The sequence below is a fragment of the Epinephelus lanceolatus genome, chromosome 23, assembly GCF_041903045.1.
Source record: "Epinephelus lanceolatus isolate andai-2023 chromosome 23, ASM4190304v1, whole genome shotgun sequence".
In the NCBI taxonomy this organism is placed as follows: Eukaryota; Metazoa; Chordata; class Actinopteri; order Perciformes; family Serranidae; genus Epinephelus; species Epinephelus lanceolatus.
In genome coordinates this window covers 4,314,839-4,339,528 of record NC_135756.1, presented here as the reverse complement: position 1 = coordinate 4,339,528, position 24,690 = coordinate 4,314,839, and the positions used below count along the sequence as shown (strand labels likewise).

The 24,690-nt window shown below is 39.7% G+C and overlaps 1 protein-coding gene and 1 non-coding gene across 3 annotated transcripts; both read right to left on the bottom strand.

Moving 5' to 3' along the window:
* Window positions 1–22,740, bottom strand: pthlha (parathyroid hormone-like hormone a). 2 transcript variants are annotated; one of them, XM_033615091.2, is made up of 4 exons: window positions 22,621–22,740; window positions 7,718–7,828; window positions 2,250–2,786; window positions 1–725 (listed from the first exon to the last, which is right to left on the bottom strand). In XM_033615091.2, exons 2-3 carry the CDS (start codon window positions 7,822–7,824, stop codon window positions 2,273–2,275), a joined length of 621 nt encoding a protein of 206 aa, XP_033470982.1. In that variant the 5' UTR covers window positions 7,825–7,828; window positions 22,621–22,740; the 3' UTR covers window positions 1–725; window positions 2,250–2,272. The 2 variants fall into 2 exon arrangements, with proteins under 2 accessions (XP_033470982.1, XP_033470981.1); XM_033615090.2 differs by lacking the exon at window positions 22,621–22,740 and adding an exon at window positions 8,144–8,538.
* Window positions 4,154–4,226, bottom strand: trnat-ugu (transfer RNA threonine (anticodon UGU)). Its single transcript has one exon. It is a non-coding gene; the product is annotated as a tRNA-Thr (tRNA).
* Window positions 22,741–24,690: the final 1,950 nt, after the last annotated feature.

Below are 24,690 nucleotides of genomic sequence, written 5' to 3'. Positions count from 1 at the left end.
TACTGTCAAATGTTTAATCTGTTCAGTACAGGGTGTTTATCTCAGTGCAAGTGCCAAAACAACAATATCGAGCCGTGTTTGTTTTATGTACAAATCTGAACTTTGGCATCGAGAAGCAGAGCGGGTGGTGGAGGAGACAGAGACACTGAAGGCAGCAGGAGGGTCCAACACAAAAGTGAGACAACAAACAGTTTGGATCAGAGCTGAAAACATCTGAAAAACCAGCAGCAAAGAAACCAAAAAACTGGATGCCTGAACAGAGCGGGAGGTCAAGAATCAAACTGAACAATAACACAGAATGACGACCGTCGTTTCTTCTTCATTTCAATCAACCACAAAAACAAGTCAATGAACAAAATTAATGGTATATATATTTATATTTATATATCTAAAGTGCATTATGGTACAAAAATATAGAAGGTCAGCAGCACCTCGATACATTTACAAAATAAATACACCATTCAGACAAAATAAATTACCGCAAAAAAATCTGACATAATTGGAATAAAAAAAAGAAGAAAAAAAAAAGCAAGGATTCACAAAGATTAAAATCTGTTGCCTCACAGAGCATCAAATAATTTTTTTAATCATATTCTGCTATCTATTCTGCTATATTTAGAATATTTACAGACAATAAATATTTTCCAATTTCTTTCCAAACAATCACTATTACAGAAGACTGTAACGTGAATATTTAGGAGTCCACTCCGACTGTCCGTAGGTTTCTGAAACACAAAGATAAAGAGAAGGAAACAGGTTAGTTCACTGGTTTATTTGTATGTTTGAAGCATCAAACACAATTTTAAATAATTCTTATTACTTAATATAAAAGTTAAAGTGATGCAGTAACATATAAGAACTAATTAAGATAACTGAAGTTTAGTAGAAAATAAATATGTTACGTTTTTATATAAATAAATATGCTACGTTATCTGTAAATTTGTATGAGTTGCTGTATTTATAATTATTAGACAAATATTAACAGGGCAATCTCAAGATTTAGCTTCAGATTAGTTTTGATCATAAGTGACTGAATGGATATTGACACATTTTACTTATCTGTACCAGATACTTATTTCATGGGAGTATTCACCTCAGCCCTAATTATTACCTTGATTTGCTTTTCAAGTTTACTTGGTAACAGTTGGGGCAATGGGTTTCCTTATTTTTTTAACTCTTTAAAACCCGAAGCAACATCTCTTTTCTTGTGCTGCTTTCAGACGCCTTTCACAAGTATTGAACACTGAGCTAATTGGTGCGATTTCTTTTAAAAATATGGGGAAAAAGGCACAGAGCAATTTGGTATGAATTGTCCCAAAAAATGCGAAACAAAAATTTAGAAAATGATTTTACAAAACTAGGGAGAGATGAAAAAAGCTAGGGAAAAAGTATATTTATAGTTATTGTTTTTACATTTTAAAATTATGTTATGGAATTATTATAATAATTTCTAAGCTTTCCTTTCTTCTATTTTTATTAATTTCTTGCTAATTTTTTGGGTCATTTCTGCTTTCATTGCTCATTGCCTTCTTCCCATGTTTTACAAAGAAACAAGCTAATTTAGTCTGGTTTCAAACGGTTAGGTGAAGTTAACATATTCAGATTGGAAGGTTAATACATTTATTTATTTATTCAGTCACAAGGTCTTAGATTTAGTGCTTTAGGTGGATGCTGATATTTGGTGTGTGTTTTTGTTGCTAATCTGCAGCAAATTAAGTTTTTATTTTTCTATTTCTATATTGTAAAGACCCAAGACACGCAGGTATTTAATTATGGAGTGTAAGTACCTTGTATGAGTAGTGTGTAGAGGAGCAGTTATATCACAAGACTTTTCTTAATGTGTCATGTTAGCAACTTTGAGGGGAAACTTTCTATGACCCTGAAGTGTCTTCAAAGGTTTAATGCAGCAGTTCCCAAGTGGTGGGTCGCAGGTCCATTCTGAATGGACCACAAGTGACTTGCAAAAGTGTCAAGTTAGTAAAAAACACTATTTATTTTTAAGTATAGTGCATATCCAGCACAGAGCTTTTATTTTGAAGTGTTGTTTCCTGCTGTAGAGTGAGTGATTAACTGAGAGCTATTTGACAGAGACAGCAAAGTAGCTCAAAGACGTGGCCAAACACAAGTATGATGCTGCATATATTAAACTCTGTGGACCTTGAACTAATGACGAAGGAGAGATCTGGACCAGTTGGGAACCACTAGTTTAATCTTTAAAGTTTATTTCAGACTTTGACCTGTGGACTCACCTGTGTCAGAGACTGACAGCGTTTTAAAGCAGCGCCCTCTGCAGGCCGAGCAGAGACCTCCACTCCAGGTGGAGTCCACTCCCGAGTTCGTCCTCCAGCCTCCACCCCAACGAACGTGCCCTCCTCTTCCTCTTCTCTCCTTCCCTTCTCTTCCCGGACCTCCCCTTCTTCTTCTTCCTGCCGGGTGTTTTCAGCACGCCATCCTTGTACGTCTGAGACTTGTTGGTCTCCTGTGGTAGGTTGGTGCCCTCCTCCTCCTCCAGCCTGAAGCTGATGGGGAGGTTCTTGGTGCCTCCAGGGGGTTTGGAGTGCAGGGTGCTGCCGGTGGTGCTCAGGTTGATGCCCAGGCTGACCCCTGGCAGCCCGACGCCGGCGCCGCTGCTGCTCCCGCCTCCTCCTGTGGTCCGGGGAGGGAGGTCGCGAATCTCTGCTGTGTGGACTTCATCCAAAAGCTCCTGCAGCCACATGCGACGCTTGAAATCCTGCAGCGTCCGGCCTTTGTCGTGCATCAGCTGGGCGTGAGTCACAGACCGCTTTCTGTAAAAGATCACAGAATATTTGTTTTCATTAGATGATTCACATATTTCAAATATATGTAGTAGAATGAGCTCGTACTGAGAGGGGAGAGAAGTAAGTAAGAGGTACAGGAAGTACATTTTATTGAAATAGAAGTGTGTGGAAACACTTCCTGACAGGCACAAAGTCTCACCAGACTCATAATGACAACAATATCTGAACTTTGTGCCAAACGTCACTGAATTTTTTTTAGGATTTTGACATGTTGTAAAATATGAAAATCACTTTGAACATATTGCTTTATACTGAACATAAAAGTGGAAATAAAAGTGGAACTATCTGGGGAGGTTCCTTAATTCACCACCAGAGAGCAGCACAGTCCAAAGCATGAGAATGACAGCATCAAACAGAGCAGCACTTTTCCAATAATTCCCCGCTGCATCCAAACAGCAGAATGATTCATCGAACCGCAGGAGCTGAGGCTGTTAAAAGTGATACCAAAGATGTCCGCCCTACATGATGAGGTCTCTCTTCTGGTTCTTTTCACAGAAAAATGCCAGTTTTCCTTTTAATTATTCATTAATACCAGCGTGGCACAAGCTAAACCTCTGGCACGTCACGTTTCATTAATGTGGATGTTAACTGACAGATTCATGGCGCTCGGAGGCCGGGGATGAAATAATGGTGCCACAAACGCTCCAAAAGACATAAAATGAGAAAGACTTGAACTGAATTTCAAATGAAACTGACTTCAGAGCAAACTCCTACACCGAGGCTGTGATGTTACTTCAGAGAATACCAACAAGGAAGAATTCTGCATTATATCAACACAGTTTGGATCATTTACAGTGTTTATCTGATGTTGTTGCAGCGCCACCTACTGGTGACACATACTCCTATGCCTCACACAGAGTTGATGGGTGGTCTATGGAGTGATTTTAAAGGTATTATAGGCTGCAGAGAGATTTGAACTCACAACCTGTGGTTTCTAAGACCAGTGCTTTAACCCCTGACCTATGGAGCCTGTAAAAGGCCCTCAAGAAATCAAAATAAGTCAATAAGTAGTGGATCATTTTGGACCAACTGTACTCAGTTAGATATAGAATATTAGTGTGCCAAATTCGGTGAGGATCGGCCCTAATCTGCCCTTCACATGGTCACGCTCATTGCACCTACAACTACTGTACTCCCTTCTTGATCTATAGCTGAATTTTACACCGAAACTCAATTTTCAACAGTTTAGTGAGGTCACACCTTTTGTATTGTTGGACCGACAGCTACATGTGACACTCCATAACGCGCTGAAGAGATTTTTGCCATTTATTTACAGCTACACTCACTACAGTGTGACCTTTGCCCCTCCTGTGGCAATCTTTGAAAAGTTGATGAGGCCCCAGCGAGATTTGAACTCGCGACCCCTGGTTTACAAGACCAGTGCTCTAACCCCTGAGCTATGGAGCCTTGCATACCAGTGAAGGCCACACCCCCAGTTTGGACCATCCAATGAGACATCACAACAGCAAAACAAAGACTAAAAAGGTGTGACATCTGTTCAGGTGGAAAAAGGGATGTGTCTTATTCTGGAACCTTGAGGCCTCTGAAAGATCTGAACCTTTGGTTTCCAGGATCAGTGCCCTGACTCCTGACCTCTGGCGCCCTGACACAAAAAGGCCACATGGTGGTGCTGTTTGCAAAGATAACAGAAGAACCTGCTCGGCCCTTGGCTGAACTTCACACCAAAATTCATTGAAATTTGTTGTGTTTTTGTGATATCACGAATGTCACGATTGCCCTTTGGAGAAAAGTGTCCGTCTGCCAAATTTAAGTAAAGTAATCCTGCATCTGGAAAACAAACAAGTCTGACACAAGCATCTACCTGCTTGTTGGTAGATGTAGTACCAATACAGACCTTGATTAAAACAACATTGGACTTTGACAAAGTTTTAAGGTGTGACAGATGAAGAAGAGACGAGGAGCTCCAGCTCTCCATCAGCTCTGATTCTGACCAGATGGGACGACCTGTTATCTTTCCAGATACAGTCGGAGCAGCAGAAGGATTCGGGCTTTGCTTTGCCGCGGTGTCTCGTTACTCAGAGTCTTAACTCTTACAAAAACAGAGAGGCAGAGGGCACGGCTCGAAGCCTGGGAACCACCGAGCACCACCGCCGGCCAAACACTTCAGGTGTCTGAGCACACAAACACACCGGCTTCAATGGGAGATACCGGCAGCTGATTAGAGCTGTCAGAGTTTCCCATGATGCCCTCCTCCTCCACCCTTCATCTGGAGGGCGTGAAGCTCCAAAGAACTTCTCAGAAGGTATTTTATACATGTTTTACAGTAGAGACACAAACCAGCAACAAAGGGAAGACTGATGAAACCACAAGGACAAAAAAAATCTCTTTCTTATGCAGCTCCCCCAAAGTGAAAGTGTATTTTTCTGCTGAGTAATAAAAATATCCTGAACAAAACTCGCCTCCCAAACACAGAGGAGCCCCTGAGAGCCGCTTTTGTTTATATGCATACAGATATTTCCTGTAAATCGCGGCCCTATAGAGAGAAAAAACACACTCCCTGGTAATGTGGCGTCTTTGAAAGCTGATCTGGTTCTGTTTTTACCTTTAATAAAGACATCAAACAGTTTGCAGCCAGAGGAAAGAGGAGGAAAATGGCCCTGATACATCCGCTCCAACGCTCCTACCAGATTTTAATTGTTCCTCACTGTGGGAGTCGAATGAAAGAAGGAGTGTGTTTCCTTAGAACCAGCAGTGTGTCATTTCCCAGCGCTGCGTTTGTCTTCAGACATCGAGGCCTCAGACATCGACTCCCAGCCTCCTGTCAGGGGGAGCTGGGATGATGCACGGCCCCGAGGTCTGATAGGCTCATTATGTATAATAAGACTTTTCTGTAATCTTATTTTTATTTTAGGTGAAACACTGAAATGTGTCGGCTTCTAGAAATATTCAAAATTAACATTAGAGACGAGGAACTGACTGAAATGTGTCTGAAAAAAGTACCGAATATCTGATGAGATTCAAAGTCAGTTCACATTTTCAAAATTTTAACAATATTTGACATTTTTTAATGAGGGAAAGCTCTTTCACAGCTGCTTGTGTTTAACATTTGAGAGTTTTGGCTTCTTTTGTAAAGAAGATTTCCAAAAGAGGTTTCGAAATTGAATTCAGGGACTATCCAGAGTTGGGACAAATGAACAACTCTGAACAATTAAACATTAGAAAACTGTTGAAAATGTCCATAAAAAATATTTTAGAGCACAAAATTATGTCTTAAAATCAAAAACCTCCCAAAATAATCGTTTGACTGTGATGAGACACCAAAGAAAGAAGCCAATCCTCGTGTTAGGGAACCTGGAAACGTCAAATTTTTGGTATTTTTACTTTAATGGTGACAAACGATTAATCTAATGTCCAAATTTTGATTTACTAATTAAATATTAAACTATTTCTTGCAGCTCTAAACACTGCAGATTATTCTCTGCCAATGTGTTGACCCAAAAAGTTCGCGAGCCAAAAGCTTCGTGACCACCTCTTGAAGATTAAAGTCTTTCTTTGCCAAACTCAAGCTACATCCAATTTCCGAAACATTTGATCCAGCCTACAAACAGTGTTTGTGTGATTCCCAGCCCATGTGTTGACTGGATTCTGACCCTAAAAAGCTCATGATTCGCGACCACCTCTCTGACATCGTTTGTGCCAAACTCAAGCCACATCTAATTTCCGAAAGTGTACAAACGTTCGTTCCAGGCTACAAACGGCACTTGTGTGATTCCCAGGCCATGTGTCGAGTGGCTTATGACCCAAAAAGTTTGCGAGCCAAAAACTTTGTGACCACCTCTCTATCATCAGGATCTATGTGTGCCAAATTAAAGCTACATCTAATCTCAGAGCCTACAAACAGAGGCCACGGCAGCAGACAGAGGAGGTCAGAGGTCACCAGCTTCCACCGCTGTGTGATTTCTACCTCGCAGTTTTCATCGCGTCCGTGTTTTCCTTTCCACTCAGGTGGCGTTTAACCCTCGTCCTGAAATCCTATTAAGTGCATATCACACGATGGGTGTAGCTCTATTTCCCTTGACATCAGCATAACAGGCCCCACACACTCTCTCTCATCCCCGAGGGCGGAAACTGCTGGAGCCCGTTAACGTAAACCCGGACGACACAAGACTCGACTCTGAAAACTCAAAGTGCCGCCACCAAAATGCATTTCAGATGTGTTCTCTCCCTCTGCCCTGACGCTGAGGAGAAAATCTGACTTACAGATTGTTTCAGAGCCTTCAGAGCATCATTTCATTAAAAACTGATCACATCCAAAAACTGTCTCAGAGATATTATCTTTCCAAAAAGCTCTCACAGTGTGTTTAGCGTTCTGGCTTCACGACTTGAAAGAACATTTATTCTGTTTGGCATCAAACAACCTCAGCAGGAGCAGCAGGTTTGGTTTGGTCCACAGCCGAGTCGAACATCAGCATTATTCATTTCCCTCCGTTCGAAAAGACTCGCAGTGTTTGCCCGGAGATGGACACCAACAGGGAGAGGGTGTTAGAAAGTCTGAATCCTCCAGACTACACCCTCAAAGTGTCAGATAAAGAGGCACAAACCCTCCGAGAGTCCTGGACGGTTTCAGACGAGGGCTGCTGGGAGTTTATCACCCTGAGACCGTTTCTGCTTTAGGTAAACACACAGGTGGGCGAGGGCTAACTAAACAGCTGCCGGCACGTTTCACAAATGAACACATTTTCCAGTCTGCTCGCCCACCGTGTCGAGGGTGTTTCAGGGGGGCTGGAAATAAATGCAGAGATTGAGAGCAAATATTGGAAAAGAAGATTATCTGGGAGTTTATTCCACTTTCTGGATTCTGATTGAGGAACAGAGGCGGGTGGTGTTCGAGAGAGAGAGAGAGGAGCTGAGAGGCTGAAAAATGTGCAAAAACTTACATTCTGTTGCTCAGGGCATCAATCGGACGCCCATAGTGCGGCACCGGAGAGCAGAGCAGGAACAGAGCGAAGCACCACTGCTGCAGGACTCTCCTGGAGCAGAACATCTTCCTGTAAATAAAAACAAACAAACACATCAACAACCTGAGCTGAAAACACACATCTCCTCACACCTCAAAAGCTGAAATGCATCTCGGCACCATCTATTTGTAAACTCTGACAGCCTGCCAGCTGACAGCTTTCCTCTGGGCTCCAGTTGTTGAAATGATTAACTTCACACTCTGCAGACGAGTCGCTGCAGAAACCAGTCCAACATGTTTCAGAGCAAATTCCTAATGAAGCCACAACAAAGCTGGAATTAAACAAACCAAAACAAATGTGGGGGAGGAGGAGAAGAAGAAGAAGACAAGTTAACGGGAAACTTACTTTCCCACAGCAATGTCTGTCCCACACGGAAAAAAAGGATAAAGTAAGAGAAAGAAAATCACTTATGTCCTTTTCTCAAACTTTCCAGTCCACAAATAAAGAACGTCTCAGGAGACACAATCCAGGTGATGACACCTTGGGGGAACGGAGACAAAAAAAAAATCCCCACGAGCCAAAAGACATCCAGGAGTCTCAGTTTTTTATTTAAGTTCCTCAGTTTTAAAACTCCTAAAAGTGAAGAAGAAGTCCAGTGCGCAGCGGCAGCAGTCCGTCCTCCAGGTGTCCTCCAGTTAAAGGTGAGTGTTAGAGTGATGGCAGGGCAGGCAGTGCGTGGACGAGCTGAGGCTGCACTGCTGCTGCTGCAGGTCGATCTGATGGGAACGTTTGCTGCATGCTGCCTGAGTGCCTGAGAAGGTCAGAGGCGAAGGGAAGGGGAGGACTTCTTAACAAAGGAGGAGGGCCTCCATCATGTCTCTGCCCACTGACTGAGGAGGACTCGGGGAGTGAGAGGAGGAACGGCAGGAAGGTGGCACTCGAGCAGCACACAGTGAGTCAACTTCAAACCACAGCTGGAGGTCAGCGAGAGCTAAAAATAGTGTGCGTTTGATCAGGAGTCTGGTGTTTGTTATATTTTAGTGTCGAGAATATTAATTCATGCTCGGCAGATGAGACGACGACACATGGAGATGATGAACCAACATCAAGAGCACTGAAAATTATAATTACAGAAGACGAGACAAACACAAAACAAAGGTGACAAAGTTAAAAGTTAAACAAACAAACAGTGAGAAAACAGCTGAAGATGTATGAGGAGTGATTAGTGCCAAAACTGCTTGTCCTTCTGTTCACGTTGACAGTTATGTGTGCCGTTACTTGTGTATAGTTATACACAGGTCTTTTTGATGTTAGATATAGAAACTATTATAATTATTTTTATAATTACATGTCTTTACATTTTTTTGTTTTTTTGCGACATAAGTAAGATTTACTATTATTTTGCTCTACGGAGAAAAATTAAAACAAAACTTTTTTTTTTCTGTTACAGCAGTCTGAGAAGAAATATAACTATTTTTTCTACAAATCCCCCTTTTTTTACATTTAACATTGTTTAAAATGTATTTATTTAATTCTATTAAATTTAAAAGAGGTCAGAGGTGTCAGACGTCGAAACGTAGAAAACCTGTTAATTATTTGGTGTAGCATTAATTTAAAACCAAAGCTAAATGATCTCTATCTTTTTAAATTAATGATGTTAGTTATAAGTGGTTTGATAAAAGCAAATTATTTGTGACATGGGTTTTGCTTGACAAGCAGAAACTTGCATCACATCCCTTTATACTTTAATTCTTTTAACTTAAACTTAAAGATTCACATTGACTAAAGAAGAAAATATCTGTTTTCTCAAATTCAAGAAAAGTTCTCACAATAAAATCTATATTTTGTATGTACAAGGTGAGGATAATGTAAAGCTTCCACAGAAACTCTCAGTGAATGATTTTCAGTTGTTTTCACGATGATCAGGTCTTGTCAAGAAAATGCCAAACGTCATGCTTCTATCATTTTCAGATGACTTTACCACTACACTAAGACTTGGAGGTATTTCCTGTCTGATGCACAGTGACATCTGGAGTTGGTGTCACATCAGTAACTCTGGGCCATCGCTGGCCTTTATACGCCCACTGCAGACCTGAAGAGTCTGTCTCAGGTACAAAGTCGGCCTCTGGACATGAAGCTAAACCTGAGCGGAGTGGATGAGGTCTGGCAGGATGAACCCTGAAACCGTCAGCAGTGTCAAGACGTGCACAGACACGCAGCATGGAAACAGTAAAACTAAAAATATCCAAGCAGGACATCTTTGAACATTTTTAAGTCAAGTAGAAACTATACAGGAATGTTATTTTTTGCACTCAAAATCAAAGAAACCAGCACACCATTGTCTCCGAATGAACCCAAAGCATGTTCAGTCCTTCAGCCATGACTCTAGTGCTGCACAGTGCTGCCACTGGTGGCCAGAAAATATATAAAAGAGACAACCAAATTTTTAAAAGTAGTATTTCTGTAATTTTATAACTGTTATGAGGTGCTGAGTGATTGAGATGAAGTGGCATGTATCATGGTCTTTGATCTGGACCAGGCTGGCGGACACATTGAGGAGGAAAGTATGCTTCCTATTTAAGGTTAATAAAATAGGAAAGAGGATTTTATTTCAACTGTATTTTATGCTTTTTATAGCACGAGGCTAATAAAAGCAGCACAGTGTGAGAGGTTACATAAGAGCACAATGAGCCAGAGAGCAGTGACAGTGTTGGTGGTCCGAAGCTGTTTGATCCACAAAGTCAAGAATGGTTTCCACCCAGAGTCACACTTAACATGATCAGATCAGATTCCTGTGATCCAGCGTCACGATCTGTGTGCAAATAAAGTGCTAAAGATCAGAAGTTAAAGATGATTGCAGTTAATTACAATTAAAGAGAGATCGGATTTACAGGTCAGGAGAGGCTGACGTGCAAATGTGGATCATGAACGCTTCACAACATCTGATGTGCAGATGGTGGAAATGTATTAATAGTATTTTGAAATAATCGGTTCTGTATGTCGGAGGCTGCAGAGGAGGTCACACACATGGTGCTCTCAGCTGATTCAAGTAGATATTCAAATGTCGGAGGTCAACCAGAGAAAGTTACTGAAACTGTAAAATTTTCAACAATTTTATTCTAACTTTTTGTAGCTTTTTGGCTCAGTTGCGTCTTAAGTCACAACTTAATGACATTATAAATGATTAGAAACTATTTTTAACCTCTTTTTGTAATCTCCCGTAATGCTGCGTTCACATGGAATCAGGTAGACGGCAAACTGGATATTATTTTCATGGTAAAATGAGGTGAAGCCGGCAGAGAACACCAGCAACGTCAACGGTAGATGGCGTTGCCATTCAGAGTTAAAATATGTTAATTTTTTGCATTCCTCCGTAGAAGAATTTACCACCGGATGTTACTTAGCTCCCACGCACAAGGAGAAAACATGGGCAATCTGGACATGATGAGAAAAATTACGTAAAGTAATAAACATAAGATAATTTATTATATTTCAATGCATTCAATGTATAAACAGTACAGCATCATCAGCGTAATATTTCATCATGCATATGAATTGTGAACGCAGTGTTAAGATCATCGTATGCTTCACATAAATTATGTCGTTCACAGAAAGTTACTTAAATTGCTTGTAAAATTTTCTATTTTAATCTAAGTTTTTGCTGTTGCAGAGAGTGATCACAGCTTTTTACGGAAGACGAGAGCAGCAAATATTAGCTTATGTTTTTGGGATCTGTTACCTGCTCACTGTCACAATTTTGTCATACATGATTATAAACTACTGTTTTAGGCTGCTTTCAGACCTAGAGTTGTCTCCCTTGGCCTGAATCAGGAACTCCTTTAGTTACAAAGTCATCATTATCACTTTGCACTGCCATATAGCAACTGTTCTCACCTCAAAAAGAAGCTTTTGCCCGTTTTGATAAATACCGTTTGAGTGTTTGTCTCGTAACATTTTATGAGTAGCTTAGCAACTGAAATGTCAGATTTGGGAGTTGGACATTCAGGACGTTTGTAGTGTGGCTGGATCAGGGGTAATACAGATCAAAATATCTCACAACTACTGGCCAAATTCTCACTAACTTTGTTGTTGATATTCTTAAACCCCAGAGGACAAACCCCTTAAAGTTTGATGGCTTCAAAAAGAATTCGTAGAACGGTCATTACATACGTAACTTTTGTTTGGAGTTGTAATTTACAGTATATATTTATTTACATGGGTTTGAATGCAAAACATGGACAAGTTCAAAGTTGAGTTGTGACTTTGATGACCCCTGTTAGTCATATCAAATAAGAGGCTAGGATACACGATAATGCTTGGGTCTAACATGAATACAAGATGAACACAAAGGGGCCGAAAGCAACACTTCGACTGTGCCGGTCTTCATGAGGAAAGTCCCATTTTGTAACAAAAAACTTATCATAATCAAATAATCTCAGAAGAATCTGCATGTAGTGGCTTTAAGTAAAGCATATGAGTTTCCTGAGTTAACCTCCACACATGGGAGCCTTCAGTCCATTCTACAGAGCAAACAACAGTAAGTCAGACAAACACTGCGGGCAGCAGCGCCATTCACCCTCCACCGCTCTGACTGACACGTGTTGAAATATCAGAAATGTGTTCCAGCTGTCGCCTGCGACAATTAAAACCAGATCTCCAAGAGAGAAAACCAGAAACACACACTCACTCAGAGGGTCTTATCTCTCAGGCAGGACCCCCAGAATATCTGTGTGGAAATCATTTGCGGGGGAAAATGTTTACACAAGCATGTGGCATCAACATTTCACACGTCGGGAGATTTATGGGTAATTGTACAAGTTTTTTATATCCCAGCTCCATGTGAATACTGGCTTTAAAGCATGTTTAGAAACAACAGACATATGATAAATGTTACTTTTACATTTGAGAGAGCTGACTTCACACAAATGGTTTTTCTTTCTCTTTTGGAGGGTGAGGAAGTTGAACAATAGCTGATTGAGTCGGTTTTAAACTGGTCTAAAGCAGAGATGTTCATTGGGGTATTTCTGCACTTAACAAGGGGGTACCTGGAGAGATTGCAGAATATGTCAGCTAATCAAATCTCTGGTTTCCAAAATGAGACGACCCTTATGCCAGCTTGAGTCAATGGCACAATGTGGCATGTAAACAATACACCCCGACAGCCTATTGACACAACATCTCAACACCTCAAGTTGCAATTGATAGCGTGAGAACTAGATTGCAACGAAAGAGAGACACTGATATAGATCAGTAAACATAACTGATACATGGTGGAAATGTCCAGCAGTGCAAAAGCAAACTTAATCAATCATCAACAATTACAGGATCGCTACGACTGCTTTCCTGTCGTTAAACCTGCAGTAACATTGTTTGGCCACTGGGGGCAACACAAACAATCTGTACACACATTAACAAATAAGCTTTTAAGTCGATATTTTCAGCTTTCAAAAAGCCACCAACCTCTGCACCCAGCAATGTGTGTCCACTCGATGAATATGAACTCTGTTTTAGCTCTGTTTTTGGTCTCCACCAGCTCCTGAAGAAAATATCTGTTGCTGTAGCTGCTAAATGCTCCACTATGTTCACCAGCTGGTCTCCAGCTGTGTGTGTCTGCTGTTTGCTGCTGAGCCAACACATTCTCACTCCGACTTTGTCACATATTAACATTTTGGTCATGGACTTTCCACGTCCACATACGATGTGAAGGTACCCTGGGTGCGTTGGTTGTTGGCGTTCTAGGACACCGTGTCAAGTTCTGCCTGTTCCATTTTCACAGGAAATTTTAACGTTTGCATACAGTCTCTTTCAAAATAAAAGCACTACATCAGTACAAAACCTTAAACAACAAAAACACATGGTTAGGTTTAGGAAAAAAGAACACGGTTTTCCTTTAGAATCTTAAGGGATGCAAACACCGCTCTCTCGGGTGAAAGTCGATGTTTGTTGGATTCATCCTGGATAAAACTTTCATAAAATGGCATTGAAATCTTGAAAAAAAAAAGTCCAGATCTTGTCTAGTTATCAGATTGTAGCGGCTGTTTCAACATACCGAAGTTCCTAGGCCAACTCCTTCCAAAATGACATCTCGTTCAGTCCACTATTGACTCAACGTCCTCTTTCTATATGTTCTCATCATATTCCTGTTATCATACTTCAACACTGCAAAATAACACGCTCAAAAACTAATTATGATCCAAAACAACACAAACTTTGCATTGTCTTTTACACACAACGTTGTGCGCAATCTCCTTTTGTCATGCGCACTAAACTATACCTGGCGTAAATAACTTGTACCTGTATTCTTACACATAAATAAATATAACTTTAGCAGTCAACTACTATACAAATTCAAATAAACAGAAACAGTTGTGGGAACTTAAATACCATCATAACCTACTTGTCATGTCAACACAGATATTCTTACTAAATATTAATATGTGCGTAAGTGGCAAAAGTAACACATTCTTAGCTAGACATGCTGTGGCAATGCCGAAAGTCTACAAAAACTGCCAAGGGTTAAAAGAATTAAGCAGCTCAAAATGGCTAGCAGGAATAATTCTCTAGTGTCACTACGAGGGAACCGTTTGATACAGTCATTTGATCAATTATTGTTATAAAAATATTGGTTATAGCCCCTCTAACAGTGTTAAAATGACTTGAACTGAAGCTGTGGTGATGAAGAGGTACCAGAGCTCATCAGACATAGTTGCATTTAAAGTCCCGCTAATGTCCCCGAGAGGCTTCACACCTCAGTGGTAGCGCAGAGTCATGTACCCACACTGCCTGCGTTTGTTTTGGGGCAGCTTTAATCAGTGTACCAGCTAACCCAACCCTCCCTCCATCAGCGGTGTGGACACACGGAGCATAAAGTGCAGCATGAAAGGCCGAGGGTTAGCCCACCGTGCACTTCCAAAATGTTTAGCTAACGTTACGGGCGGTGGCCTCCAGGGGTTTCAGACAGGCAGCAGTGACGACTTTTCCTCCAGGGGGGGAAATCCTATACGTAGAGTGCGGATATAGATATTTATCAGGGCTTCCCTACAGTATGTACTCTGACTCAACACTAAGTCAACTGGCTGAGTTGAGTCAGACTGTGTTTTCAATTTACTCAATTATCTCAAACATTCAGGTCTGGCGACTGTGGTCTATTGATGCGTCCTTGATTTTTACCCAGAAATAACAGCTCCACTGTAAAGGTCAGTGTATGAGCATAAAGATCAACACAATGAATGCATTATTTGTTAAATATGCAGGCTGCCAACACGAGGCCTGGATGTGGTGATGCAACAAACCTTTCTGCTGCTCTTTTCATTCATTAGTGATCATAAACAGAATCCATTGTTCCTTTCCAAGTCATCGTTTAGTGTACAAAAAATTCTACATTTTGATGGTGAATGATTGGTGCCAGGGAGAATCATGGGAGTACTTTCCCCCCAGTTTGTGTGCAAATTAGTCAAGTTCCTTCCAGTTTATGAGCTCCTCTGGTTGGAGTGGATTCAGGAACACAAAGTCCAGGCAGATTTTTTTAAACACTGGAACAAAAGGAGGAGTGTCGGGGGATCAGCGGTGGGAAAGACTACCTGTCGTTGTCCCTCCCACCTTCCTCCTTGTGCAGCACACTCGGCTGGAAAGAAAGATCTCATGTGCTTCTGTGAAAGCTGCTTTACCTGCACGTAAACAGGTACAAGAAAAAAAAAAAGTCTTTTCCTGGCAGTGGGCGGCATGTGGGGTCCGAGCCAGGAAAGCTGTTTTAGATTCATAGAAAATTGCTGCGTCTTGGCAGAGCACGACATACACAAAACAAATGTCCGCTTTTAATCTTTGCGACCGCACCCCCCGCCTCTCCTGCCTCTCCTTTTAAAAACAATTCTCCTCACAAAGGCTCGTACTGTTAGCGTACCCCCACCCCACCATCAGTGGTCCTGACTCTGCCACCCGCTCCATCCTGAGGCCCCCACCACATTCACCTCACTGATAGGACGTTAACCCCGTCAGGTAACAGCTTCCACTAACAAACCATTAGTTACTCATCACACAGAAGATGGAGGAAGAAGAGAACAAAATCCGACCTTTTAAAAACTGTTGAAATCTTTGCACTGGAGCCGAAATTATGAGTATTTTCATTTTCTTTACTGATAAATAGTTTGAAGCAAATGTTCTCTTTTCCAGCTTCTCCAATGTGAGGATTTTTTGTTTCGGACTGTTGGCTGGACAAAGCAAGACATTCGAAGACATCACCGTGGACTCATTGGACTTGGGATGGACATATTTCAGGATTTTTCTACATCAGAAAAACTAATTGGCCGATCATTTCCATCCATCCATCCATTTTCATCCGCTTATCCGGGGCCGGGTTGTGGGGGCAGCAGGCCAAGCAAAGCACCCCAGACAGCCCTCTCCCCGGCAACACTTTCCAGCTCCTCCTGGGGAACCCTAAGGTGTTCCCAGGCCAGACGAGATATGTAATCCCTCCAGCGTCCGATCATTTGATAATGAAAATAATCGTAATCTAGCTTTACCTTAAAATAAAATGGATAACAGCTTTAATTCTGATTGTGGTAGCCAAATATAAAGGATTGTACAAAACACTTGGACAATATATTCACCATCAACCTTCGTCATTCGTCACAATCTGAACATACACAAAATCCAGACTACCATTTCAACGTGGTAAAATGTGATCTGTCCAAATCCACTGTGGTGCATCAGATTGTTCTGAACATTACGGCAGGAGATGTTCATGAAATGCACAACGTACTTGGGCTATTTTACGAGAATTACGACATGCAAACTGCAGCATCTTGACTTGTTTTTAATATAAACTAAGTCCAAACCTATAACCCATGATGAAGCATGAGAGACACTTGACTTACAGAAGTATCTGCAATTTGCAAATAAAAATGATTTGCCTTCATATTGTTAACTATTATTGTTTTCTTTGCTAACGTAGGATCAGAGTTGTTCTGAAACAGATACAAGTATCGGAAATGCCTCCGATACTGCCTGAAATGCTGGATCAAGTATCTGCGAGTATCTGAGTCTGTGCACCAATACCAGTGACTTTATTAGAAAACTTGTTTCACACATTTTTCACCTTTTTCTGGTAAGATTTTTACACTGCAAATTCCCACCAGTAAAAGAGTTACGTGCACAGTATGCAGGACTTTAGTTTCAAGGGGGTGGCACTAGTGTAGCCATTTTCTTATACATTTTATAAAGTATTTAAAGACGCATTACATATGTATTTGTTCATTATTTAATGAAGCGTTTCAGGTATTTTCTTTACATCTGGTAAAATGATTAGAGTGGAACAAAAACTTAAGAAAAAAGCCATAGTACTAATAAATGAATTGCAATTCGAATCAACAACACAATGTAATACGTTGTTGATACTGCACTGAAAGCCAGACAATAATATTTAATTTAAGTGAGTTCATACAGCTCTAGTTCTTCATTAACTTTAAGTTCCTATGCCAAAAAAAAAAATCAATCGGACTGAAATTTAAAAGTGAATAATATGGAAGCAAATATTGTACTTTTTACTCCACTACATTTATATGATAACTTTACTTACTGTAAAACTTAAATTAAAGGCCTAGTCTCTTTTACTAGCCCGGAGTGGCTACACAAATAAAGGTCTGTCTCAATTAGAGGCCTGCTGTGATTGCCAAGCGGTTAATTTTTTCATAGAACTTCTTCGGATGTATGAAACCGCATTGTTGGCTGCCTCAAATAATGTGTCCGTAAGGGTTCTTGTATGAAAAAAATCATTTTTCATAAAAATTCATTCAAGTTGTGGGTGTTATTTTAACAGGATAAAGTGGAGTCATGTCAGTATGCTGGGTGCTGTAATCCTAAAGTGTTGATTAAATGATTGATTCATAATTGATATATTATCTGAAGCCTAATTTTTACACAAATAATATTCATACTGGTTCAAATAAATAATGTGTATTTCCCGATCTTTGCTGAGCAACAGTGTTGTGTGAGAGGAATTAAAGGCCTGTCCCAAATATAGGCCTGTTGATGTCAGTGATTTAAGATTTAGATTATTAATACAAAATATAAATCAAATAATAAATGATGATGTATTATTCTAGCTTAAACTACTCAGCATTATAAAGTAATTAAAGTGAGGTCCACCATTTGCCATTCTGCAGAATAATTTATTTTTATTTTTGGCACTTAAAGTATAATTGTAGGCTGTTGCTTATGGATGTCATTAATATTTTGAATGCAGGATTTTTACCTCTAATTTCTACACCGTTGTATTTGTACTTTTACATAAGTGAAAGATCTTCCACAACTGTAACGCATTTAAAACTGGCCTTCAAAAATATTTCAAGGCCTACTGTCATGCGACATGGGGTCCCAAACCCAAGCTTTTGCCTCTGTGCTTTGTGGTCTGCACTCTTCATATTATGTCAGATGGTCACAGGGTCAGGCTGGGTAGCAACAAACCTCCGGAAATGTCTGCTGCAGCCTTCAGCCTTCAGCCTTCAGCGTGCAGTGTACAACTCCAGAGAATTACTATTTGTGGTTGCACAGCGGTGGTGGAGCATGTGTTCCTGTGGTGGGCGTGTGTTGTATAATGTGAATGAGAGTAAAACAAGAGGGAGGGAGAAATACTGGGAGTTTTTCTTCACGGCGTTAAGAGTTAAGAGTTTATGTCAAAAAACAAAACAAAACCCACATTCCTGAATTCCTCCATTAAAATATGTCGCCACTGAGCGAAGCCAGGGCCACGGAGGGGGAGGAGGAGGGTCGAAGGTAAGCCAGAGGTTAGAATGAGAGCGAGGAGGGCCACCCCTGAGGAGAGACGTCTCATGGTCTCTTCATCATCTCTCAATCATCATCATCCATCACCCAGCACTCCTCCCCTCAGCTCACACTTTTCCATCATCCTTCACCCTGAGAACTCCTCCGTGATTTACTGTGAGTCAGTCAGCTGCTGTACGAACTGCCATCACATCTATTAAATGGAGTCTGAGGTCACTTTTGTAAATTTGTTTCACATTCAGTGGGGAAAAAAACCACTTATTTTGTCCTTAAAAAAACCCCTTAAACTTGTCATAATGGGTTAGAGTGGAATGGCCACAGAATTATGAACTTTAATAGGAAAAGATATTAAACTTGTTGTGAAACCTTAAATATCTTTGCTTCCAAATGTGCTCTTGTGTAAAATTTAAGGGATTACATGTAAAACCCACTAATATTTTGGTACTGTCTGTATAATTTTGAACAAATAACTAATTTTCATTGTCAGATATTTGCCATAGATTTGAAAGTAGTTTTCCATGTTTGTGATGCTCTGAATGTAGGGAGACACTATTTTTAAGGTTTCAGCTTTACGCTCTTTGCTGTGCATTGTGCACGGCTTATTTTTACATAATTTTCATATTTCTGTATTTGCATAAAACTGTTTATGAATATTCTACTTAGGGCGGTGGGGTGGTGACATGTTCATATTTAATATATTTGTTCATTTTAGATGCTGATCTCCTATTTTTGCAAATTAATGGACACTTGAGGTGTCAAAATTTCTAGATTTTAGCAGAGTAGCCAAATATTGTACTCAAGTAAGAGTACTGATACTTTAGAACAATATTACTCAAGTAAAAGTAAAAAGTAGTCATCCAAATAATTACTTGAGTAAGAGTAAAAGAGTATTTGGTGAAAAAACACTCAAGTACTGAGTAACTGTTGAGTAACGTCTGATTTATTTGTAAAATAAGAACATCAACGTAATCAATCAAAAATAATAATCTGCAAATTCATGTATTTTAAACGATACCCCTTTAACTAAAACAAAAATAAATTAAATCTTTACAAACAAAATAAATTAAGGCATAATAAACACAAATATAGTCTTACATATTTATATATATATATATATATATATATATATATATATATATATATATATATGTGTGTGTGTGTGTGTGTGTGTGTGTAAGTATGTACTCAGAGGTGGGTAGAGTAGCCAAATATTGTACTCAAGTAAGAGTATTGTTGCTTTTAAACAATATAACTCAAATAAAAGTAAAAAGGATTTTGCATTAAAACTACTCTGAAAAGTACAATTTATCCAAAAAGTTACTTAAGTAAATGTAACTGAGTAAATGTAACTAGTTACTACCCACCTCTGGATTTTAGTGTTGCTGATATCCCTGTTTCAAAAAATCTATAGTCCACACAAATGACAACTTTCACAGGCTTTCTAATCTGCTCTGTTTCTTCGTTTGTAGTGAGAACTATCATTTTATATATTCTAATCATAGTTATATTGGAATCGCCATGCAAACATTAACTAAACTAAAAATAAACAAAGCTCATTTGAGTTACAGCAAATTAAGTGAGGAGGTATTCTTTCAATTTGGCACAGAATATTTTAACTGTCAGAACATCAAAACAGAGATTTGTCATCGCCGTCAGTTGAAGCTAAATGTCTGTTTTCATTGAGTGAGTTATAAATAAGATATTGTACGTCAGCATAACTAAAATGGAACAGCAATGCTAAGCAAAAGTCACTCCTGCAGCCCTTTGGCAGATGGACTCTCTCTGCATGCTGTATGTAAGCGCAGCGTGAAGCTCCAGCACCCAACAACCAGCAGTATTCAGAGAAAAGTGAATGGCGCCTGCAGTCTGTCTCTGTCTGTCTGTCTTTTACAGATGTCACCAGATGTGTGTTCATAATCTGCTGGTGTGTCACTGTTGGATCCCACCAAGGCAATCACGTCCCTGCGCTCAATTAGACCTGATTATGGTTAGCGCTGTGCTGCCAGCTAACTGGATTAGAATATGAAGAGGGACAGAAAGTGGTTTAGAGCAGTTTTGACTTGCTAAACAGTTGTCATGTGAAGCAGTCTTTATGGGTTTAAGCTTATGATTTGATTAGCCTGTAAACCGAGACAGTTGAGAGGTTTAGCACAGACTCCTAAGAAAAGTTTTTAGACTAATAACATCACCAAGATGTTTGAATCGTTAGCAAGAGCACGCTGAGTATTTGATGGCTAACAGCTAACAAGCTACATGAAAAACCAACAAAAAAACATTTACTTAACTATTTGTGAGTGTTGGAGACAACAGACTCAAAATATATATGTTTAAGTATATGGAAAAAAAAAGTAGTACTAGTAACTGGGAGATAACAGCTAACAAGCTAACGGAAAACTTGTTTTGGAGTAACCCAACAAAACAACATGAAAAGACATTTACTCAACATGTTTGTGATACAGCACCAACACACTGAAAATATTAACTGCTAGAGTTTGAAAAAATGAAGCTGTTTTACGGCATTTAAGTATAGGATAGTTAGCATTGAGAGACAACAGCAAGCAAGCTAACGTGTTTTAGAACAATGACAAAACCCCCCATAAAAATATATATTTAATAAATGTTTGTGATACATTAGAGTTGTAAACACATTAAAAATATATTTATCGCTTGAGTAAATCAAGCAGTTCTATGATATACGACCATTTGGTAGTTAGTGATAAGCCGATAAGGAGATAGTAGCAAACAAGCTAACGGAAAAACAAAAAACAAAGATGTTTAGTAAACTTCAAACACTTCCATCTTACATTTCTGTTTTGCTGCTATTACCTTGTCTTTATCCAATGTCAAGAGAAACAACTTTAACATCAACTTTAATAGAATTTTGGAGAAATTAGCCTCTAATTAGCCTAGTGTAGCTAACAAAGCTAACCTCGGGGGACAACTGTTTATTTTAGGTTCTGTTTCAGATGAAAAGGTGATTTTTTTAGTGACAGCTTTGCTTTAAACTGAGAAAAGAACAATAATACAAAATAAACCTATTGTAAATAAAACCTTTTGTGATTAATTGTCTTTTAAATTGTCAGATGGTGTACAGGTTTTTGTGTCCAGACTTTGATCTCACAAAAATGCCGATATAAAATGGTACATTCAGTACCTGTGGGCTTTTGGACAAAGTTGACAAAACAAGCAGGTGTGGAGGCCATTTTACAGAGTAGAATATACTTGTTTGTCAGTAATGAACAAAATCTTGTTTGCGGCTTTATAATGTGTTCATTTTTGTAAAAAATATTTAAGATAAAATATGCTCTGTACTGATGTGCATCCATCTTTTCTACAAAAATAACCATTTGTCTTCTAAATTGCAGCTCAACAAGCGAAACTCTGCGCACCTTATCCTCAAGCACTTTATCCTCCACTTGATTTCTAGTAACTGAGACCTGACCTGAGTCCTTGTCAGGTCCAAATTAAATTTTCCCTAACTGAGTTCAGTCCACTGCTTTTAGGATGGGGTCCAATTATCTGTGTCTCTTTATGGATGACAACTGTCTTTGGATCCCATTAAGAACAGGTCTTTTTTGTACATCCATTTAAATGCATGTTGGGTATGGGTACGTTTTCTACAGGCAATCTCCAAATGTTGGACTCACGAAGAGCTCTGCTCCATCAGACCTGACTTGGAAATGCTGATCAACAAACATTATGGACTAAAAAATCATTTTGAGAAAAGAGGATGTCATATATTGAGAATAAAGTGAAAATATTTGAGAAAAGACTTGGAATATTTTAAGAGTACAGTCAAAAGTCTACAAGAAAGAAAGATTCAATACTTTGAAAATAAATAGATTTATGAGAGAAAAGTCAAAAGTTTGCCAAAAATGTTCTCTAATCTTTGTTAGAAAACTTGTTTAAGTCAAAATGTGTGGAAAAACTCTATTTAAGTTAAAGAGTCATGTTAAAATTATATATATTTTGGAGTATTATTAAAAACAATTTAAGACAAGGTCTCAATATTTTAGTGATAGTTTTGCTGAATTGTTGAATACACCAGTCCTCTTCCTCCTAATAGACAATGAATGAATGAATGAATGAATGAATGAGCTGACCTGTATCAGAGTTCCTGGCGTCCTCTGATTTTTATGAATCCACTGAAGAGTTGTGAAAAATAATAAAAGCGTCCTCTGGTCATACGTTGTGTTCCTCTGAAGAGAAGAAGCTCCTCTGGAGAGTCTCTGAACTCTCTTTACTCTGTTGTGGACGTTCGACCTGCTTATAAACAAGTTCAGCCCTCCTGCTGACATCACAAGGTGGTCATCACCATCATCATCATCACCATCACGGTAGTAGAAGAACCCATGAAGCTGGATTGTAATTAGATGGATGAACTTACTCACTCTATCTGTCCCTCCCACTTCCTCTTTCCTTCCTCTAACTTTACTTTAAACTAATGACACATGTGACTCCTCGCTGTTTGGGGCCCCTCAACGGTAAATTTGGTGTTTTTCACCAGTTGTGGTTTTTGTGGTTTGTTTCCTCTCACTTTGTGACAGATTGATCCTCCTCGCAGTGTTTTTAACTCTGCCGCACGTCACTGAGGCCAACAGTAAAACCTACAACCTTAAAATGTTGTTTCTGTACCTACCCAATCTTTACTTGGGCACATTAATGTCATAATTTAAAAGCCGAATATGAAAACAGTGTTCACACATAGAGTCTAGCTCGGTGTTTTTGTCTCTCTTGTGTCTGTTTTTGTCTCAGTTTAATTCTACTGTATTAAGTAATGACCTCCTGCTGACTGTCCGGAGGCAGCAGGGAAAAAAAGAAAAACCTCTCCAAAACATGGTAGTAGTGGTTTGGTTCGTCACGCCTTCCCCCGCCTGCGTAGCATCCCTCCTAATCTCCAACACGAAAGCAAAGTGCTCCAGTTTCCAGTCGTGCCATCTGGTCTGAGGTCTCTATGTTTAGCAGAGGGTCGTGGTTTTTGGGGTTGTGAACGGCGGGTCAAAAAGACTCCTTCATACAAGGAGGACTGAGTCGAAGCCAGATGCTGCCTCTGTCTGACATTTCCAGTGACTGTAAAGCCGAGCGGCATTTACTGTGCAGCATCATTTAATGTTCCTGGAAAAAAAGATCTAAGACACCTGAGAAAGATAAAGATCAAAGACTGATCTGAGATCAGTTTTAACCAATAAAAGTCTCACTGATTGTTTTTTATTTAATTAACTTTTAATCTTTACGATTAATAAAGCTGTGATTAAAATCCTGCTAATTAAAACCAGCTGTAAAGGGAAGTACTAAACCTTTGAACATCACAACACAAAACTATGTAGTTCAATTAAAATCACAAGCATTTGTAACTAGGCCATGTTTAGTACATGTAATATGTTTCTGATTCCGTGCTTGACAACTCAGACTTAATATTCATTGTTTGAATGAAAAATACGGAACTTTTGTGATTCGTGAAGATCTGAAGAGCTGTTTTAACCACATGATGCAAACTAAGTCTCTTTGCTTCCTGTTAAAATGTTGTTTAAATGGTAAATGGACTGCACTTATATACCCCCTTTCTAGTTTCTACATGTCACATTCACCCGTTCACATACTGGTGGCCAAGGCTCCTGCTACTCAGTAACCATTCACACGCTCTCACACACCGATCAAACAGCCATCGGGGGCAAATTAGGGTTCAGTAATACTTCAACATGTGAACTGGAGGAGCCGTGGATAGAACCACCGATCTTCCGAGCCACAGCCTTGCTACGTTACTTTTAAAAGATAGACTATGCAGGAATCATTGGTTGTTTGTAAACATGTCACCAGTGAAAGTGAGAGCCACCCCCAGATTCACTCTCGTTTCGGAACAAGCCTGCTTGGCGTTTCGACTTGTTACTTTGCATTTTTTTCTGCACTGTGACCATGATTTTCATAGCTTCCTCTTGGAAGTGTGCTGTTTAGTCCCGACCTCATTTGTGTACTGTGCTAACGTTCTGACCACAGCAAAGTATGAACAAAACTACAATCAGTGCATTGCAGTTGTATTCCTGCGCCAACAAGTCAAGTTGCGGGTTATATCCATGTCTGTCCAGACGTATATGTAGCCATAACTGTGGAAAAGTTTCAAATATGGATATTGCTGCAAAGATGCTACAAATTCTGCAGCATGGATGCTTCACACA